The following is a 21,352-nucleotide window of genomic DNA, read 5'->3' as shown; positions in this document are numbered from 1 at the left end:
TCTGTTAAATTAGCCGCCAGATCTGCAGCCCTTTCTAACGCAGCCCGTAGACCTCTATGGATTAAATGTTGGCCAGGAGATTTGCAAACCAGATCAAAACTGTGTAGAATTCCCTGTGAAGGGGCACATTTATTTGGACCAGATCTTTATGAACTATTGGAAAAGGCGGGCGATAATAAGAAACGGTTCCCTTACCTACGAAGACCCTCTTATAGACGGGATTAAAATAAAGAATGGTTTAGCTGCAGAAGGTCGAATAGAGAGAGACCCAGATATGATAATAGAAGGAAAGGTAGAGGATATATGTTTAATACCTGGTATGATGGACTCCTCGCCAGAGACGGACTACACCTCAACAAACCTGGGAAACACACATTCGCCAGAAGACTCGCTACACTCATCAGGAGGGCGTTAAACTAGAAGAAGAGGGGACGGGAAGAAAAACATTAGACTCGAACAAAGACGACCCAGGAAAACATACTCTGAAGGGAGGTAAGAACATTTCTAAAACAATCCACAGTGAGGAGATTGGAACAAAACAAAATCCTCTAAACTGCATGCTCGCAAACGCCAGAAGCCTGACAAACAAGATGGAAGAACTAGAAGCAGAAATATCTACAGGTAACTTTGACATAGTGGGAATAACCGAGACATGGTTAGATGAAAGCTATGACTGGGCAGTTAACTTACAGGGTTACAGTCTGTTTAGAAAGGATCGTAAAAATCGGAGAGGAGGAGGGGTTTGTCTCTATGTAAAGTCTTGTCTAAAGTCCACTTTAAGGGAGGATATTAGCGAAGGGAATGAGGATGTCGAGTCCATATGGGTTGAAATTCATGGAGGGAAAAATGGTAACAAAATTCTCATTGGGGTCTGTTACAAACCCCCAAATATAACAGAAAGCATGGAAAGTCTACTTCTAAAGCAGATAGATGAAGCTGCAACCCATAATGAGGTCCTGGTTATGGGGGACTTTAACTACCCGGATATTAACTGGGAAACAGAAACCTGTGAAACCCATAAAGGCAACAGGTTTCTGCTAATAACCAAGAAAAATTATCTTTCACAATTGGTGCAGAATCCAACCAGAGGAGCAGCACTTTTAGACCTAATACTATCTAATAGACCTGACAGAATAACAAATCTGCAGGTGGTTGGGCATTTAGGAAATAGCGACCACAATATTGTGCAGTTTCACCTGTCTTTCACTAGGGGGACTTGTCAGGGAGTCACAAAAACATTGAACTTTAGGAAGGCAAAGTTTGAACAGCTTAGAGATGCCCTTAATCTGGTAGACTGGGACAATATCCTCAGAAATGAGAATACAGATAATAAATGGGAAATGTTTAAGAACATCCTAAATAGGCAGTGTAAGCGGTTTATACCTTGTGGGAATAAAAGGACTAGAAATAGGAAAAACCCAATGTGGCTAAACAAAGAAGTAAGACAGGCAATTAACAGTAAAAAGAAAGCATTTGCACTACTAAAGCAGGATGGCACCATTGAAGCTCTAAAAAACTATAGGGAGAAAAATACTTTATCTAAAAAACTAATTAAAGCTGCCAAAAAGGAAACAGAGAAGCACATTGCTAAGGAGAGTAAAACTAATCCCAAACTGTTCTTCAACTATATCAATAGTAAAAGAATAAAAACTGAAAATGTAGGCCCCTTAAAAAATAGTGAGGAAAGAATGGTTGTAGATGACGAGGAAAAAGCTAACATATTAAACACCTTCTTCTCCACGATATTCACGGTGGAAAATGAAATGCTAGGTGAAATCCCAAGAAACAATGAAAACCCTATACTAAGGGTCACCAATCTAACCCAAGAAGAGGTGCGAAACCGGCTAAATAAGATTAAAATAGATAAATCTCCGGGTCCGGATGGCATACACCCACGAGTACTAAGAGAACTAAGTAATGTAATAGATAAACCACTATTTCTTATTTTTAGTGACTCTATAGCGACAGGGTCTGTTCCGCAGGACTGGCGCATAGCAAATGTGGTGCCAATATTCAAAAAGGGCTCTAAAAGTGAACCTGGAAATTATAGGCCAGTAAGTCTAACCTCTATTGTTGGTAAAATATTTGAAGGGTTTCTGAGGGATGTTATTCTGGATTATCTCAATGAGAATAACTGTTTAACTCCATATCAGCATGGGTTTATGAGAAATCGCTCCTGTCAAACCAATCTAATCCGTTTTTATGAAGAGGTAAGCTATAGGCTGGACCACGGTGAGTCATTGGACGTGGTATATCTCGATTTTTCCAAAGCGTTTGATACCGTGCCGCACAAGAGGTTGGTACACAAAATGAGAATGCTTGGTCTGGGGGAAAATGTGTGTAAATGGGTTAGTAACTGGCTTAGTGATAGAAAGCAGAGGGTGGTTATAAATGGTATAGTCTCTAACTGGGTCGCTGTGACCAGTGGGGTACCGCAGGGGTCAGTATTGGGACCTGTTCTCTTCAACATATTCATTAATGATCTGGTAGAAGGTTTACACAGTAAAATATCGATATTTGCAGATGATACAAAACTATGTAAAGCAGTTAATACAAGAGAAGATAGTATTCTGCTACAGATGGATCTGGATAAGTTGGAAACTTGGGCTGAAAGGTGGCAGATGAGGTTTAACAATGATAAATGTAAGGTTATACACATGGGAAGAGGGAATCAATATCACCATTACACACTGAACGGGAAACCACTGGGTAAATCTGACAGGGAGAAGGACTTGGGGATCCTAGTTAATGATAAACTTACCTGGAGCAGCCAGTGCCAGGCAGCAGCTGCCAAGGCAAACAGGATCATGGGGTGCATTAAAAGAGGTCTGGAAACACATGATGAGAGCATTATACTGCCTCTGTACAAATCCCTAGTTAGACCGCACATGGAGTACTGTGTCCAGTTTTGGGCACCGGTGCTCAGGAAGGATATAATGGAACTAGAGAGAGTACAAAGGAGGGCAACAAAATTAATAAAGGGGATGGGAGAACTACAATACCCAGATAGATTAGCGAAATTAGGATTATTTAGTCTAGAAAAAAGACGACTGAGGGGCGATGTAATAACCATGTATAAGTATATAAGGGGACAATACAAATATCTCGCTGAGGATCTGTTTATACCAAGGAAGGTGACGGGCACAAGGGGGCATTCTTTGCGTCTGGAGAAGAGAAGGTTTTTCCACCAACATAGAAGAGGATTCTTTACTGTTAGGGCAGTGAGAATCTGGAATTGCTTGCCTGAGGAGGTGGTGATGGCGAACTCAGTCGAGGGGTTCAAGAGAGGCCTGGATGTCTTCCTGGAGCAGAACAATATTGTATCATACAATTATTAGGTTCTGTAGAAGGACGTAGATCTGGGTATTTATTATGATGGAATATAGGCTGAACTGGATGGACAAATGTCTTTTTTCGGCCTTACTAACTATGTTACTATGTTACCTCTCAGGACTAGAAAAAACCTCAATGACTGCCGGACCAGGTAGGGGGTAGGCTTTCAGCCTTCTATCCTGCCTGGTTACAAATTTTCAACTGTCCATGGATTCTCAGCGTTATTGAAATTGGACTAAAGGTTGAGTTCCAAAGGATTCCTCATGATAAATTTACTTTAACACCCATCCGTTCTTCTTCTGTAGAATAAATGGCACTAGAGTCGGAAGTTCAGGAACTTCAGAAAAAAGGGGTTCTGATCAAAGTGCCCGCGGTACAAAGAGGTAAAGGGTTCTACTCCCGTCTCTTTCTTGTCAAAAAACCTGACGGATCTTTTCGTACCATCATTAATTTGAAAGGCCTGAATAATTTTTTGCTGGTCCCATCTTTTAAAATGGAATCTGTAAAGACGGCAATAAAACTTCTCTTTAACAATTGCTTTATGGTTGTCCTAGATCTGAAAGACGCCTATTATCACGTCCCGATACACGTAGATCACCAACAGTTCCTTAAGGTGGTGGTTTCACTAAACTGCTCAGTACAGCACTTACAATATCGTGCACTACCCTAAGGAGTCGCGGTTGCACCCCGGGTTTTTACTAAAGTTATGGCACACCTTCTCGAACAGGACATATTAATAGTTCCCAACCTAGATGACTTATTGATTGTGGGACATTCAGAGTCACATTGCAAAAACCAATTGGAGAAGGTGACATACGTGTCACACAAAACAGGATGGATTATTAATTTAAAAAAATCTCGTCTACAACCTTTAAAAGTTCAGGAGTTTCTGGGTCTTACCATAGACTCCATTTGGCAGGAATGTAGTCTCCCGGATTCAAAAGTGGATGGTATCCAGCGACTAGCAACCAGAATGATTTAATAATCCATCAGTCTCTGTAAGAGGGGTTATGTCACTATTGGATTCACTCAAATCGTGTATTCCGGCGGTTCTCTGGGTTCAATATCATACCAGCACACTACAGTGGGACCTTTTTACAAAATTCCCGTTGCCTGAAAGCTCATCTTGACAGTAAATTTTCATTGTCCATTGAATTTATTCAATCACTACATTGGTGGACACACGTACCAAATTTGGGTACCCTGGACAAATCATATAACTCGGATAATAACTACAGATGCTAGCCCCAGGGGATGGGGCGCACACTTGGAAAGTAGTTGGGTCCTAGGGCTGTGGTCTGAGTCCGAACAGAGTTTGCCATCCAATCTAAAGGAGTTATTAGCAGTAGAACGCGCTTTAAGTAGTTTTCTTATACCCCTACAGGGTCGAAATGTCAGACTTTTTCCGACAACCAGGTAACCGTAGCCTACATTAACCATCAAGGAGGTACTCGGTCCGGTTCATTAATGGAGGTCGCGGATCGTATTTTTCAGATGGCCGAAAAACCTCTCACTCACGGCTCTTCACATAAAAGGGAAGTACAATATCATGGCTGACTATCTAAACCGCAACCAACTCAGACAGGGAGATTGCACACTAAACTCATCCATCTTCAATCAGATCATACAATTGTGGGGTTGTCCAGACATAGATCTCTTTGCCAACTGAGGAAAGAGAAAGCTACATTGATTCTGCTCCTTAAACCCCAGAGACAATCCGTATGCAGTAGACGCTCTTCTAATCCCATGGCACTTCAATCTCGCCTATGCGTTTCCCCCTCTGAACTTAATCCCAATAGTTCTGAGGAAAATACGGGAAGACGGTGCCTGAATAATCCTGATAGCCCCGTTTTGGCCCAGAAGGTCATGGTTTCCTTGGCTGAGGGAGATGTCCATTTCTCAGCCATGGATTCTTCCAGAAATATCAAATCTCCTCTCCCAGGGCCCAATCCTCCATCCACGAGTGGCCAATTTACATCTAGCGGCGTGGAATTTGAAAGATCGTTACTAAGGGGGAGGGGTTTTTCGCAGGACCTGGTAAATACATTACTCAAATGTAGGAAAATCTCTACAACAAACATTTACGTTAGGATTTGGAGAAAAGTCTTATCAGTTTCAGAAACACAGATTGATCAGGAACCCTGTATTAACCAAATTTTAGAATTCCTGCAAAAAGGGTTAGATATGGGCCTAGCCACAAGTACGCTTAGGGTTCAAGTATCGGCTCTAGGTGCACTATACAATAGAAATTTGGCCAGCAATCATTGGATAGTCAGATTCTTCAAGGCAGTTACGAGATCTAGACCAATCATTAAACAAAAAGTAGTTCCATGGGACCTAAATCTTGTTCTCTCAGCTTTAACGCAAGCTCCATTTGAGCTTATTGATGATGCCCCGATTAAAATCCTATCCCTGAAAACTGCTCTCTTAGTTGCGCTTACATCCGCGAGAAGGATTAGTGATATACAAGCTTTGTCCAGACAGCCTCCGTACATGCAGTTTAGGGAAGATAGTTATTATGAGACCTCATCCTCTTTATCTTCCAAAGGTAGCCTCAAAATTTCATAGGTTAGAAGAGGTTGTCCTTCCCTCATTTTGTCCTAATCCCACTAATGATAAGGAACATAAATTTCATACTTTGGATGTAAAAAAAAAGATGTCTTCTTAAATATATTTCAGCTACAAACGCTTAAGAAAAAAAAAAAGAAAAAAGATAATTCCCTATTTACATCCTTCCAGGGAGTTAGAAAGGGACTTATAGTATCTAAAAACACACTAGCTAGATGGATCAGGGAGGCAATATCTCTGGCTTATACAGCAGGTGGCATGGAGATCTCAGAAGGTGTTAAAGCTCATTCCACTCGAGCCGTGGCAACATCCTGGGCGGAGAGATCTGAAGTGTTGATTGAAGACATTTGTAAGGCGGCCACATGGTCTTCTCCATATACTTTCTTTAAACACTATAGACTAGATCTTGGTAGCTCCTCTGATCTCACATTTGGGAGAAGGGTGCTTGAAGCAGTTGTCCCTCCCTAGTCCTTTTTACTTTTCTGAAAGTCGTGGTGCTGTCATGGCGACTGAATAAATACGTAAGCTACTTACCGGTAGCAGTGTTTTTCAGGAGCCCATGACAGCACCCTTATATTCCCTACCCTATTTTCTCGTATGGGTCAACACCTTTCTTTTTCTTTAAGTGCTAAGCTCACTCAGATGGTGAATTGTACCATATATTAAGTTGATTTTATGCTACTAACCTAGGAGGCCCTCTAATGCTCTGTAAACCAACTGATGCGGGAGAGAGGTGCCGCTCTTTTATGTCTGTAGGTTTCCTGTCCCTGAAGGGTGGATCCCCTCTCGTGGTGCTGGCATGGGCTCCTGAAAAACACTGCTACCGGTAAGTAGCTTATGTATTTCATTGAGATAATCCAGAATAACATCCCTCAGAAATCCTTCAAATATTTTACCAACAATAGAGGTTAGATTTACTGGCCTATAATTTCCAGGTTCACTTTTAGAGCCCTTTTTGTATATTGGTACCACAATTGCTATGCGCCAGTCCTGTGGAACAGACCCCGTTGCTATAGAGTCCCTAAATATAAGAAATAATGGTTTGTGTATTGCATTACTTAGTTCTCTTAGCGCTCATGGGTGTATGCCATCCGGACCCGGAGATTTATATATTTTAATCTTATTTAGCCGCTTTTGCACCTCTTCTTGGGTTAGATTGGTGGCCCTTAATATAAGGCTTCCTTGTCTCTTGGCATTTCACCTAGCATTTTATTTTCCACTGTTAATACCGTGGAGAAGAAGGTGTTTAATATATTAGCTTTTTCCTCATCATCTACAACCATTCTTTCCTCACAATTTTTTAAGGGGTCTACACTTTCACTTATGATTCTTTTACTATTGATATAGTTGAACAGTTTGGGATTAGTTTTAGGGTATGTGTCCACGGGCCGGATTACATCTGGATCAGCTGCGTACAACCGCAGCGTTCAACCCTCAGCGTCCATATGTTACAGCATAGTGGAGGGGATTTTATGAAATCCCGTCTCCACGATTTGTGTGAACACTAGTGTTGAGCATTCCGATACCGCAAGTATCGGGTATCGGCTGATATTTGCGGTATCAGAATTCCGATACAGAGTTCCGATACTTTCAGTATATCGGATACCGGAATTGGAAGTTCCCATAATGCAAAATCCCGGTTTCATTTAATTCAGCCAATGAGGAATGATTAGAAATGTGGGCACATCCTGTTCTGCATGGTAGGCATGTAACTACTGGCATGGCTGTGATTGGCTGCTGAAATGATGTCATGATGCCCTGTAAAAGCCGCCGCCATTTTGGGTTCACTCTGCTGTAAATTTAGTTAGGGACAGGACGCTGTGTTCTGACTGAGGGCCAGTTTTGAGATAGCGATTTGCTTCATTGTGCTTTACCCAGGCTAATTTAGCAACCACTGTGTGAGAACCTTGTTTTTGCCTTGCAGCGATGTTCACAGCTGTCTGCAAAGTCTCTGTGTGTGTGTGTGTGAGTGCAGCTCACTCTGTAGTCTGTCTGCAGCCACAGCCGGTTGTGGTCAGCTCAGGGTGCATCACTGCCTCATACTGCTGAATCCATTGTCCTTTATTGCAATTAGTGCAGCCTGCTGCACATTTTTTCAAATTTATCCTATTAGTGGTTTTCCATCCGTTTCCTGCTAGACTGTGGAAAAACACTATATAGGATTAGATAGAGGAGCTTTTCTTGGCCTTGCAGCGCCGTTCATGGCTGTCTGCACGGTCTGTGCGTGAGTGCAGCTCACTCCGTAGTCTGTTCTGCTGCCACAGCCGGTTGTAGTCAGCTCAGGGTGCATCACTGCCTCCTACTGTTCAATTGTCCTATTTTGCATTAGTTCAGCCTGCTGCACATTTTTTCAAATTTTAGCCTATTGGTGAGTTTCCATCCATATCCTGCTAGATTGTGGAAAAACACTATATAGGTGTACATAGAGGAGCTTTTTTTGGCCTTGCAGCGCCGTTCACGGCTGTCTGCACTGTCTCTGTGTGAGTGCAGCTCACTCTGTAGTCTGTTCTGCGAAACAAACAAAAAGTTAATAAAGTTCACCATACACTCCACTTTGCAGTTGTGTAGGCCACATTAGCTCATATTAAAGTGTAGTCCACACTTTATCAAATTAGTGTTCCTTATACCTGTTAGCAGCTGTTCAGGAATAAGCACACTAAGCCCTTACTACTTTTCTGCCTCTCTTTATCAGTCTACCAAGATAAAGAAGGCAGGGAGTAAGGCGCATGGGCGTGGAGCAGGGAGAGGACGTGGGGATTCTGTGCCTGCTGCGGGCACCGGTGACTCATCATCCCACAGTTATAGCAGGGAACAATCCTTCATGCGCAGCTTTGTAGGAGCTCACCGTACCCCGCTGCTGCAGGACGAACAAATTGAAGCCGTTGTCGGATGAACGGCAGCTAATGCATCGACTTCAATTAGTGCCACATCTTCTCAGGCACAGAGCACTGAAGAGCACCCATCTGTCTCTTCACCACCTGCCAAATTGCCCAGGCAGTCAAAGAGCCCAGGACAGGAGCCATCTCTACTTCTGTTCTCTGAACTCTTGGTTTGGAAAGAGGGGGCCAGCCAAGCAGCATTCTAGAATCTGAAGAAGAGGCAGTATGCAGTGATGCCCAGCAGCTTTGTCTCTCTGAATCTGAAGAGGCGGGTGGGCCAGTGCCTCCGGTCAGCACACCTCAGTACGCATCTGATGATGAGACTCAGGTGCCACTTTCTAGTGTGTACTGTGCTGCCGAGACTACCCAGGAGAAGCAGTTGTTGGAAGAGGGTAGTGTAGATGATGAGATCCTTGACCCATCATGGCGTGAGGTACAGGAAGGTGGTGGGAGCAGCTCTGAGGAAAGGATTCCCCGAACGGCCCAAAGAGGGAGGGGGAAGACTGCGTTGCCTGTAGCCTCCACTTCAGCACCCATTAGGAGCATGCCCCTTCCAAAAGCCAAAACGGGTGCTCCCAAGACTTGCACTGCCTGGTCCTTTTTTGACACAGTTGCAGCTGACATTTGCTTAGTCAAATGCAAGCTGTGTCATCAGAAAGTCAAAAGAGGGAAAAGTGTCAGCAACCTCAATACCACAAATATGTGGAAACGTGTGGACCAAGCACGCGGTGGAGTTTCAAAAACACACTGAAGACCTAGGCCAACCTACAGCGGCACCTACCACCTCTTCAGCTCGTGTTGGAGCCTCTTCCTCCAGCTAACACACAGCTGGTTCGGCTTCCTCACAGGATCGCCATGGAAGAACCTCTGGCATTGTTGTCCAGAGACCCAGTGTAATTCCACCCACAGCACCACGTTCCAAGTCATCTGCCCACTCACATTCCCAGCCCAGTCTACAGCCATCGGTAGCACAGGCATGGGAGAAAAGGCGGCCATTCTCGGCAAACCACCCACGAGCACAGGCTCTGAATGCTGGCATTGCAAAACTACTGTCCCTTGAAATGCTGTCATTCAGGCTGGTGGAGACTGACAGCTTCCATAACTTGATGGCATTGGCAGTCCCACAATACAACGTGCCCAGCCGCTTTTATTTCAGCAGGCAAACCGTCCCTGCCCTGCAAAAGCATGTGGAAGGAAACATTAAACATGCGCTACTAAACGCCGTCAGTAGCAAGGTCCACCTCACCACCGATGCGTGGACCAGTCACCATGGACAGGGACGATACCTTTCCCTCACAGCCCATTGGGCCAATGTTGTGGAGCCGGGTACAGATCATGAGTGGCGCTCTACGTGTTCTGCCAACTCCAAGGATTACAGGAATCCAGTCTGTACACATTGACTCCTCATACTCCAGTTCCCCTGAAGCATCGCTGCAGGAGCCGTCACGGTCCACCTGGACCCGTGAACGCTTACCTGTTCCGACTGAAATGAGCACAGCCGTGGCCAAACTTCAACAGGCCGTATCGAAATTAATTTCTTTGGGGAATCGAAGCCACACAGCGCAGGAGCTCTGGAATGCCATCAAGCAGGAGAGCGACGTGTGGTTTGTGCCAGCGAATCTCCAGCCAGGCATGGTAGTGTGTGATAATGGCCGAAATCTGGTGGCAGCTCTGGGCCTAGGCAACCTCACTCACATCCCATGTCTGGCACATGTGCTCAACTTGGTCGTGCAGAGTTTTTTGAGGGACTATCCGGATCTTGATGCACTGCTGCACAAGGTCCACCTAGAGTGTGCTCACTTGCGGCGTTCCAGCATGGCAAGATCGTGCATTGCAGCTCTGCAGTGCCGATTCCGCCTTCCGGAACAACGTTACATATGTTGGAGCGGTTGTGTGAGCAGCAGCCAGCAGTAATGGAGTACCAGCTGCATCAGGCGCAAAGAAGTCACACTGCGCGCCGTTCAGACTTCACTACCCTGAAGGGGTAACTCGATTGGGTTGTCGATCGCTAAGGTTCCCAGTAGGGGAAACCAGCTTCTCCTTGGCCAGTATGGAACGATCAAGATGACCCTTGCTCGATCCTCCTTGATCTTTCATAGAACGGCTGGAATCAAAGCCAGGGGTGGAAAAGCATATGAGAGGGGTTCCACCCACCGCTGACTCAGTGCTTCTACCCCGTCTGGAAGCTCCGAGGGGTTCAGAGAGAAGAACCTTGAGACCTTCGAGTTTCTTCTGTTTGCAAATAGGTCTATATTGGGGGTTCCCCACCAATGACATAACCTTAGGAAGATATTCTGATTCAGCTCCCACTCTGTTGGACTTGCCATCTGCTCAGATAGTCCACAATCACGTTCTGAGAACCCTCTAAGTGAAAGCCGTTATGGATAGAACCGAGTCTTCTGCCCAGTTGAAAATCGTTTCCGCTAGATCCTGCAGTGGACGATATCTGGGGCCGCCCTGATGATTCAGGAATGAGACCGTTGTCACATTGTCAGAAAAAATTTTGACATGATGACCTGAGAGCGTGATCCGATTTAGCTTTAACGCTTCCCATACGGCATATAGTTCTCTGAAGTTGAAAGATCTGTTTCTGATACTTGCTGGCCACTTGCCCTGGAAGATTCTGCCCTGAAGATGGGCTCCCCAGCCCCATGCGCTGGCATCCATGGTGACCACTACGTAGGGGGAGGTGGACCATAAGACGCCCACCCTTAGGTTTTCTGCCTGTGTCCACCAGTGGAGAGATCTCTGAACAGGACCCGCCAGCTTCAAGGGGGCATCTATAGATGTCTGACGGCGATCCCAAACAGACAGGATTTGTCTCTGCAGGGGTCTTGAGTGTGACTGTGCCCATCTGACACAGGAAATACAGGCCGTCATCAGGCCTAGTACTTTCATTGCGATCCTTATGGAAATTTGATGTTCCAGTAGGTACCTGACTCGCGTTCGAATTGTCTCTTGTTTGACCTCTGGTAGCAGGGATATTTTGCATCTGGAGTCCATACATACTCCCAGGAAGATCTTAATTTGTTCTGGTATCAGGTCGGACTTCTGCCAGTTTATTACCCATCCTAGATGTTCCCTTACTGCAATCGTCCGAGTCCTGTGATCCTCTAGGATCTCCACTGAACCTGCCACAAGAAGAAAGTCGTCCAGGTACGGAATTATTATAACGCCTTGACTTCTCAAGAAGGCCACCATCTGATACCAGTTTTGTGAAAATACGAGGGGCAGATGCCAGCCCAAAGGGGAGGCCCTGAAACTGATAGTGGCAGGTCCAGGTTGGCAGTGCCACTGCAAACCTCAGAAGATTCTTTGATGAGGGATGCACCGGAACCTGATAGTAAGCACTTTTTAGGTTGAGCGTGCACATCACGGCATTCTGATCTATCAGGTGAACTGCTGACCGGATAGATTCCATTCGGAACCTTTTGTATCTCACCCATGATAACTTTTGTATCTCTTAAAGTAGCTTTCCTGGTGGCCCTAACGTCAGCTCGTAGGATAGGTGACATCCAGGCATTATCCAGGCTTCCCCCTTACACGTAACTTAGAGATGATAGAGTGATACTTTCCCCTGATCAGCATATCTTTCTAAAGTAGTGTCTAGGTTCCATAGAACACAGGAGATAGTGCTTCCATCTTTCCTCCCTAATCCTATTAATGATAAAGAAACTACACACTTTAGACGTAAGAAGATGTATCCTAGAGCAGAGGTCCCCAACTCCAGTCCTCAAGGCCCACCAACAGGTCATGTTTTCAGGATTTCATTTGCATTGCACAGGTGATGCAATTATTACCTGGGCAAGACTAAGGAAATCCTGAAAACATGAAATGTTGGTGGGCCTTGAAGACTGGAGTTGGGGACCCCTGTCCTAGAGTATCTAGCAGTGACTGATCCTTGGAAGATAGGACACGAATAGGGTGTTATCTATCAGGGTAGTAGGAAAGGTCATAGAGCATCAAAATCTACGCTAGCTAGGTGGATCAGGGAGGCTATTTCGCTGGCATACATCTCAAAGGGCAAGCCGGTGCCTGAAGGTCCAAGAGCGCATTCCACTAGAGCTATGGCTGCCTCGTGGGCGGATAGGTTAGAGGTGTCGATCGACCAAATATGTAAGGCTGCTACTTGGTCTTCTCCAAACACATTCTATAACCATTATAGATTAAACCTGGGTGCTTCCTCGGACCTCTCTTTTGGTGTAACGGTACTGCAAGCTGTAGTCCCTCCCTAAACATTTACTCTCTAATTCTCTCAGTGGTGCTGTCATGGACGACTGATAAAGTCTTAGTTACTCACCGGTTAACGGTGTTTTTCGGAGTCCATGACAGCACCCGTACATACCCTCTCGTCTTCTTAAGTTCTGGGTGTACACCTCTTCCCTTTTTTTTTTTTATATAATCCACTCGTGGTGAATAGTTAGCAGTAGTATCGTTGTATATAAATTATGCTGTTAACCTTGGTGGTCCTCTTGTGCTCTGTAAACCAACTGATGCGTGGGAGAGGTGCCGCCCTTATGTATCTGTAGGTTTCCTGTTCCTGAAGGGCGGATCCCCTCTCTCTGTGGTGCTGTCATGGACTCCGAAAAACACCGTTAACCGGTGAGTAACTAAGACTTTCCCAGTTATGTTGTTCAGATAATGTGGTAGGAGCACAGTATTAGCAACAAAAAATTAGATTTTGAACTCTGCACCACCTTTGCAAACAGCTGAATTTCAGCGACAGTAAATTCAAAGTTGAAATATGGCGTGCTGTATCGTGTTAGTCACAGAAAAAAAGAATGGAGTGTGGATGAGGCCTGTATGACAAAGAAGTTATGCTACAAACAATTTTAAAGTCAGAACCCTTACTGTATGACGTTAACAACAGAAGAATTTGTTTCTGGCCTCTGGATCAGGCCTCTACAGCTTAATTTCAACCCAAACAAATGACAAAGTGTGATACGGCGGGTTGTCTAACTTTTTGCAATGGACATATTATAAATTTTTTCTATAATGTGCCTTAGGTCTGTAGACAGTTTTATTTCACCACAGCACTAAATGACAAGGTGGTATACAGCAGACTGTTTAATATTTTTTCACTAGCTAAATGTTAATTAGAATGCTATACTTGTGCATGGATCACAATAGAAGCAGTGCACAACATGTGACTTGCTGTCTTTCCTTGTGCACCTCAGTATGGCCAAAAACTAAAAAGGGCTGGAAGGTAAATTTAACAGCCACACTCGAGAGTAGCTACCTACAGTATCTGACTTGTATACAACCACCTAGCTAACTATCTAAAATGTGGATACAGCAGGCCGTTTCACATTTAGCTACAAAAAATATTATTTAGAATGCTATACTTGTGCACTGCTCCTATTGTGCTCCATGCACAACACACTTGTACAACATGGGCCCTGCTGACTTTGTCTGTGAACCTCAGTAATTCCCCCCCGCCCTCCCCCCCCCCCCCCCCCCCCCGAAATGAAAAAAAAAAAAAAAATCCAGAAGGTTAATTTTACAGCCAAACTGAACACTATCTGTTTAATATACAATCGCCTAACTAACTGGCTGAAATCTTGGTGTTAACTGTGGCAGTGTCAGGAGCAGCATCTCTGCACTGTTAGTGTCAAAATTGCGCAAAAAAAAAGGTCTATTTATATGGAGAGGGACATGTGATTTGAGCAGCAATGACACAAGTCGTGGTGTCAGGACATTGTGGATGTTTCCTGCCCATTTGTTGGCTAGCTGCAATGTGCACACATAAAGTTAGGAAGAAAAAAAAAGAGACTGCTATGCTGTGCTTACAAGAACGCTGCGCTTCTGAGCTCTGCAAACCCCCTCCCCTCATCAAACACCTGCCAAATGCTCATGATGTACTACCATTATCATTGCTAACGTGCTGAAAATATTTTTGTGGCAACACAAATATTTTCCCGCATTTTTAGAAGTCACAGATTCTTCCTAGTCATCTGCTGTGGCTGCTTTATCGATCGTCTTTTCCGGTCGTATCCCAATTGTGTGATCACCATTTTGCCTCTAGACCACAACATTCTGCTCCATCTGGAAATGTTGAAATTACTTTGTGAAATTGTTAAATCCTTTTCTATAGAACTTACAACCTGGAGGATCCACCTCCCCCTGGGATTAGAAGACGCTGACCGTTACCTGCCGAGATCTGTAAACTAGAAAGCCAAATGACGTAGAAAATCACTTGAATAAAAAAATTATGATGGGCCTGTAAGGCTAGGTACCCATTGCGTTAATGGGACAGCGCTAACGGAGAGCGTTGCACGGCGAAATTAACGCCGTGCAACGCGTCCGTTAGCGCACCCATTGGCAGCAATGTTAACGCGCATCGCTAGCACGTGCCATTTTCGACACGCGCTAGCGATGTGCCGTTCTTTTGTGACGCGCCTCGGACGCTGCTTGCGTCCGTTCCCTGCTCTCGCAGATCGGGGATCTGCGCTAGCGGGGACGTTAAACGCGACCCCTAAAAAAATACATTGCGTTAGCGCTATGCGCTAAACGGATTGCCCTAACGCAATGGGAACCTGGCCTAAGACAAAGCTGTTGGCTTCCTAGATCCCTGATATCTTATTAGATGAATCTACCTTCTCCCCCTTCTGTGCTGCTGAATGTGCTCATATGGTCCCTACAAGACCAGGTCCAGTCTTTCTGGCCAAACGTCGCTTTTATGAACGACAACAGTAAATGTGCAGTCAGGGCCAAGTGTGAATTTCTGTACAATAACAGAGTTTCTCTTTGTCCTGACTTTTCAATTTCTTTTAAAACCTAACGACTAACTTCAAAGAGGATTGTGATAAACGACATAAAAAAAATTACACTTGTCCCATGATATATCTCTAAGCAGTGCATGACTGATGGCTGTAATATACATTTATTTATAATTAGATGGTTATTACCTGCGCTGAAGAATGTTACTCCTACAAAGGAGTGTGTATGTAAATACCAGATTATCACCTGTACTGGGAAAAAAAATTATTTAAAAAATTCAATTCAGGGGGTTGAGTGCAGAGCTGACACTTGCTTAGAGGCTGTATTACTGTGTGCGGTACTAGTAACCGGGATTAATATCCTCCAATGCAAGAACAATTACGTATATGCAGTCGTGCACTTACTCTTTGTGAAGACGATGATACCCCGGAATAGCAAGATGTGTTAGTCCTCTTCAATGATAGTTAGGTGTAGTGGGCTCCGTAGTACAGGATCGCTTAGTTTGGGGGTTCCTGCGGGAACATTTTCCCCTAAAGGGCTCTCCTGCCTGGGCGTTCGGAGCTGAAAAAAACCGCCAGCCTCTAGCGTGCCCCGGCCGGAAGCGACGCCGAAGCAGTGGCGGAGTGTAGAGGGGGCGTGGCAGGTAGTGTGACGTCACAGCTAATGGGCGGGCGCATATGGGAATGCTAGAGGCTGGCGGTTCTTTTCAGCTCCGAGCACCAAGCCAGGAGAGCCCTTTTGGGGAAAACGTTTCCGCAGGAACCCCCAAACCTGTACTATGGAGCCCACTAACTATCCTTGAAGAGGACTAACACATGCTGCTATTCCGGGGTATCATCGTCTTCACAAAGAGTAAGTGCACGACTGCATATACGTAATTGTTCTTGCATTGGAGGATATTAATCCCGGTTACTAGTACTGCACACAGTAATTAATACAGCCTCTAAGTGTCAGCTCTGCACTTAACCCCCTGAATTGAATTTTTAATTTTTTTTTTTTTCCCCAGTACAGGTGATAATCTGGTATTTACATATACACTCCTTTGTAGGAGTAACATTCTTCAGCGCAGGTGGTAACCATCTAATTATACATTTGCATTTATAGACAGGGTGTTACACAGACCCTGCCATCTCACCAGCAGCTGTATCCTTATTTTTACCCTATTTTACCCCCAGCTCCCTCTCCCTAGTGCAATTTTAATCTACCCTGTTTTTTTATCCAGTGAAGCGCTAGTGTGTACCCACTCATACATTTATTTATGCCTACAGAAAATGTTGGCATGACTCAAGCCCTGGTTTCATGGATTCACTCCACATCATAAATTCCATTATGTTTTCAATTCTAAGGAATTCAGATTACTGGACAATCTCTACTGAAATGGGGAGCACGAATACATTCTCTACTCTTATCTTTGACTACCTACCGTATATACTCGAGTATAAGCCACCCCCCCCCTAATTTTGCCACAAAAAACTGGGAAAACTTATTGACTCTAATATAAGCCTAGGGTGGAAAATACAGCACCTACCGGTGAATTTCAAAAATAAAAATAGATGCTCCATACCGTTCCTTATGGCCCCATAGATGCTCCATATAAAGCTGTACCATATATAATGCTCTGCACTGTTCATTATGGCCCCATAGACGCTCCATATAAAGCTGCGCAATATATAATGCTGCTGGTGCAATAAAAAAAAGACATACTCCCCTCTCTTGCTGCCCGCAGCTCCTCAGCGTCCTGTCTCGGCGTCTCTCCGCACTGACTGTTCAGGCAGAGGGCGGCGCGCAGATTAGTACGTCATCGCGCCCTCTGACCTGCACAGTCACTGCAAGAGGACGCTGAAGACGGAGCAGCGCCCGGCAGGTGGAACGTGGACAGGTAAATATGAGATACTTACCTGCTCCCGGCGTCCCTGGATCGTTATCCCGGACAGATGGTCTTCGGGTGCCGCAGCTTCTTCCTCTGTCAACGGTCACTGGCACCGCTCATTACAGGAATGAATATGCGGCTCCACCCCTATGGGAGTGGTGTCCATATTCATAACTTTAATGAGCGGGAGCATGTGACCGCTGAACAGAGTAAGAGCTGCGGCACCCGAAGACCATGGGACAAGCAGGGACAGCGACAGGAGCGCCGGGACTAGGTGAGTATATGACAGTCCTCTCTCCCCCTCACCCGCCAACCCCACCGCCGATCATGACTCGAGTATAAGCCGAGAAGGGCACTTTCAGCCCAAGAATTTGGGCTGAAAATCTCAGCTTATACTCAAGTATATACGGTAATATTTATTTTTGAAACTGATCTGACAGAAAATATTGGCCCTGCCCCTTACGATAATTTAGATTGCCAAGAACCACCAAGCCCCATACTGTAACTACTCCAGAGAGGTTTCACCACTAGTTACTCATTTTTTTACTGATGAAGATTGTTGAGTTTGTTCATTTCAGTAGATGTGTTACTGTCTATAGTCACAGTTTTTGACTACAGTAGTTAGTTCCCAAAATACTCGGATAACCAGTACCTGCAGCCAGTTTTGTGTTCCTAATCAGGGCTCATTTTTCAAATCTGACATGTGTCACTTTATATGGTTATAATTTTAGAATTCTTCACAAAATAGAAGCCTCATTTTTTCACTTTCACAAAGGGTAATACCAAACAGATCTCACAAATTATTTTACAACTTCTCTTGTATCCGACAATACCCTTAAACGGTTTACATTACTGTCTTCTGGGCACATTTCAAGATTGAGAAGGGAAGGATCTCCATTTAGCTATTGGAATACTGATGTAACTGGAATAGCTTGCAGACACGATATATTAGGAGCAGTGTTTGCGGCCACTTGGCAGCTCAAAAGATGGCCACCACGAACAGGCTTGGCGCCATCTACTCCATTTTCCTGATCCCTGGGATTGTCTTGGGTCACCATTTAACACCTCTACATGGATCTGGACTGACACAGAGACCCCTAGGCTTGGGTCACAGTGTTCGGTGGTGTGAAATGAGAAGAAAAATAGTCAGGTAGCTGGGTCAGAACCAGTAAGGCAGAGAAAATGCAAAATCAGAAGATGTAAGATTAGTCAGCAAACAGGCCGGGATCACAACAGGAAACAAATACACAAGCTGTGAGCTGAGCAAAGAGGACTGAACCAAAGGAGAACAAGGCTGTATCTGGCAGCTTCCTTCAATATGCTTCGAGCTTTTGTAGAATATGGTGCTATCCAATTGGCTGAATCAGGGAGCAGATTACTTCAGCTGGACAGTACATGCACCCATACTGCCAGACTGGATGGCACTACTTGTCTCAGGCACCCTAATCTTAGTGGATGAATCGAGCCTATGTCGTCCAGAGCTTCTGGTTCCAACATCTACTCCATTACCAGTGCCCCTTGCCATATGAATAAGGACTCGCCTGGTGACGTCATAGGAGCAGATCCCAGAAGAGATGTGACACACCATCTGCAGAAGCCCTAATATGAATAAATTTCAGAAAAGCAGAGCTGAAGAAATCCCCATATAATGACTCCATTTTGGAAATTATAACCCTCAGAGAACTAATCTATTGGAGTAGTGACTATTTTAGATTCTACAGGCACTTTCTGGAAATTAGCACATGGTGTATGTGGGAGAAAAAAATTGCAAATATGCCATTTTATTACCCAACACATAGTGCTCTGATTCTGCTCCAGGAGAGACACACACACACCATAAATTAAGTGGGTTCTTCTCACTATAGTAATGCCAAATACATGTGGTTTGGGCACACTGAAAGGCTCAGAAGCGAGGGGGAAATTTGACTTTGGCAGAGTGGTTATTGCTGTATTGGTTAATGGAAGCCATTTTGCTTTTAAAGAGCCTTTTGGGCCACTAATGTGGAGACCTGTTCTTCCTCTGGCAGTTGATGGACCTGAGTGGGGACTTGTTTTTTTGTTAGATGAATAGAAGTTTTTATTGGTATTATGTTCGTCAACCTAATGTTTCTTTGTGGCTTTTTATTCCATGTTTTGTAGGCAGAATGAACAAACAGTTAAATACCACGCTCCACTGGTTCATCATATGAGATTCTCTATTAGACTGTGAACTGTAATTGTCTTGGTGAAGAATTCAATATTTTTACATAACTTGCAATATTTGCAGACCGTTTAAGTAGAAATGTTAAATGACATTTAAGGATGTTATATTCAAAAAAAATAATTGGTTTATATCTTGCAGATGACTGTACCCAGAGATCAAAGGAACAGCTCACATCTTCAATTTTTAAATCAGATGATTTTGAGATCCCACTGGATACAATTGAAGTTAATGCCATTACTCCATATATACCATCATCCCTTCGCAGCAAAGATATCTCATCTGATCCTTTGAAGCAGGTCGTGTCTTCTGATTCATTAGTGACAACTAAGGAAAATCAGAGTCACAAAATAAGCAATAAAAACGGAAATACTCCTAAATCAAAGAAGCCATTTTCATGTCCAGAATATGGAAACCGTTTTCTCATCGAAAAGTCTTTTCTTAAACATCCAAAAATTCACACAGTGGAGAAAAGATTTTCTTGCTCCAAGTGTGGAAAATGTTTTAAATACAAATCACATCTTGTTATACACCAGAGAATCCACGCAGGGGAGAAATCTTTTTCATGTTCAGAATGTGGGAAAGGTTTTAAACAGAAATCCAATCTTGTTAGACACCAAAGAACCCACACAGGGGAGAAACCTTTTTCATGTTCAGAATGTGGGAATTATTTTAGTGTGAAAAGCAGTCTTGTTAGACACCAAAAAACCCACACAGGGGAGAAACCTTTTTCATGTTCAGAATGTGGGAAAGGTTTTAAACAGAAATCCAATCTTGTTAGACACCAAAGAACCCACACAGGGGAGAAACCGTTTTCATGTTCAGAATGTGGGAAATGTTTTAACCATAAATCATCTTTGGTTAGGCACCAGAAAACTCACACAGGGCAAAATCCTTTTTCATGTTCAGAATGTGAGAAATGTTTTGTAAGGAAATCATATCTTCTTAGTCACCAAAAAATTCACACAGAGAAGCTTTTCTCATGTTCTTAATGTAGGAAATGTTTTACACTAAAATAACTCTTTAACATCAGAAAAGTCCCAAAGGGGGTGAAGCTTTTCATATTCAGAATGTTGTAAATGTTTTAACATAAAAATGTATTTTTTAAAGGGTTGTCCATTACTAGGACAACCCCATGTTTGGCCTATTTGAAATAAAAATATTCATACTCACTCACTTGCCGTGCCAGTTTCGTTCCAGTGGTCTTTGCACTCACGTTCCCGGGGCTCGTGAGGTTGTTACAAAATCAGCGCTGGCTTCACTGTTCCTGCCTTTGGATGTATTGAACATTAACAGGAAGCTAGGGCCACCGCTGCTCCCTGACTTTTATTGTTTGATATGTTCAAAAGTGGAGACAGTGAACCAAGTTTAAGAACGCACTTGCTTTCGAAACACATTTGGTATTTTATTAGTCTTTTCCCTATGATCTTTAAATACATTTTCCTACAGGTTTCAACCAAGAAATAAAAAAAAAAAGCCTGTTTGATATGACTATATTTTAACTTTAAAAAAATAAAGAATTCATCATTTTAAACATGTCGTGGATTTGTAGAGTAGAAGCTGGATCAATCTTTCCCATTCCAATGAGAAGGGTTGGTCCAAGTAGTGGGCATCACCTTTAAACAACAAAAATCCCACACAGAGAGAAACCATTATCATACCTACAGTAAAGTGTGAAAAATAACTAGAAAATTGTATTTTGTTGGCCATCAAAAATAACTTGGAGACACTACATATGTTATTGACAGATTGCACAAAAACATAACAGTCGTATAATTAAGA

General features: G+C 43.8%; 1 protein-coding gene across 2 annotated transcripts in view; it reads left to right on the top strand.

The window, feature by feature from the left end:
• LOC138663453 (oocyte zinc finger protein XlCOF7.1-like) overlaps positions 1–20,742 on the top strand; it is a 109,375-nt gene extending 88,633 nt beyond the window's left edge. For both annotated transcript variants that reach the window (XM_069749661.1, XM_069749662.1), the window contains exon 7: positions 19,712–20,742. In XM_069749661.1, coding sequence (XP_069605762.1) covers positions 19,712–20,562 — 851 coding nt within the window. In that variant the 3' untranslated portion in view covers positions 20,563–20,742. The remainder of the gene's footprint in view (positions 1–19,711) is intronic.
• Positions 20,743–21,352: the final 610 nt, after the last annotated feature.

Source organism: Ranitomeya imitator, chromosome 2 (genome assembly GCF_032444005.1).
Source record: "Ranitomeya imitator isolate aRanImi1 chromosome 2, aRanImi1.pri, whole genome shotgun sequence".
NCBI lineage: Eukaryota > Metazoa > Chordata > Amphibia > Anura > Dendrobatidae > Ranitomeya > Ranitomeya imitator.
This window is presented reverse-complemented; position numbering and strand designations above follow the sequence as displayed.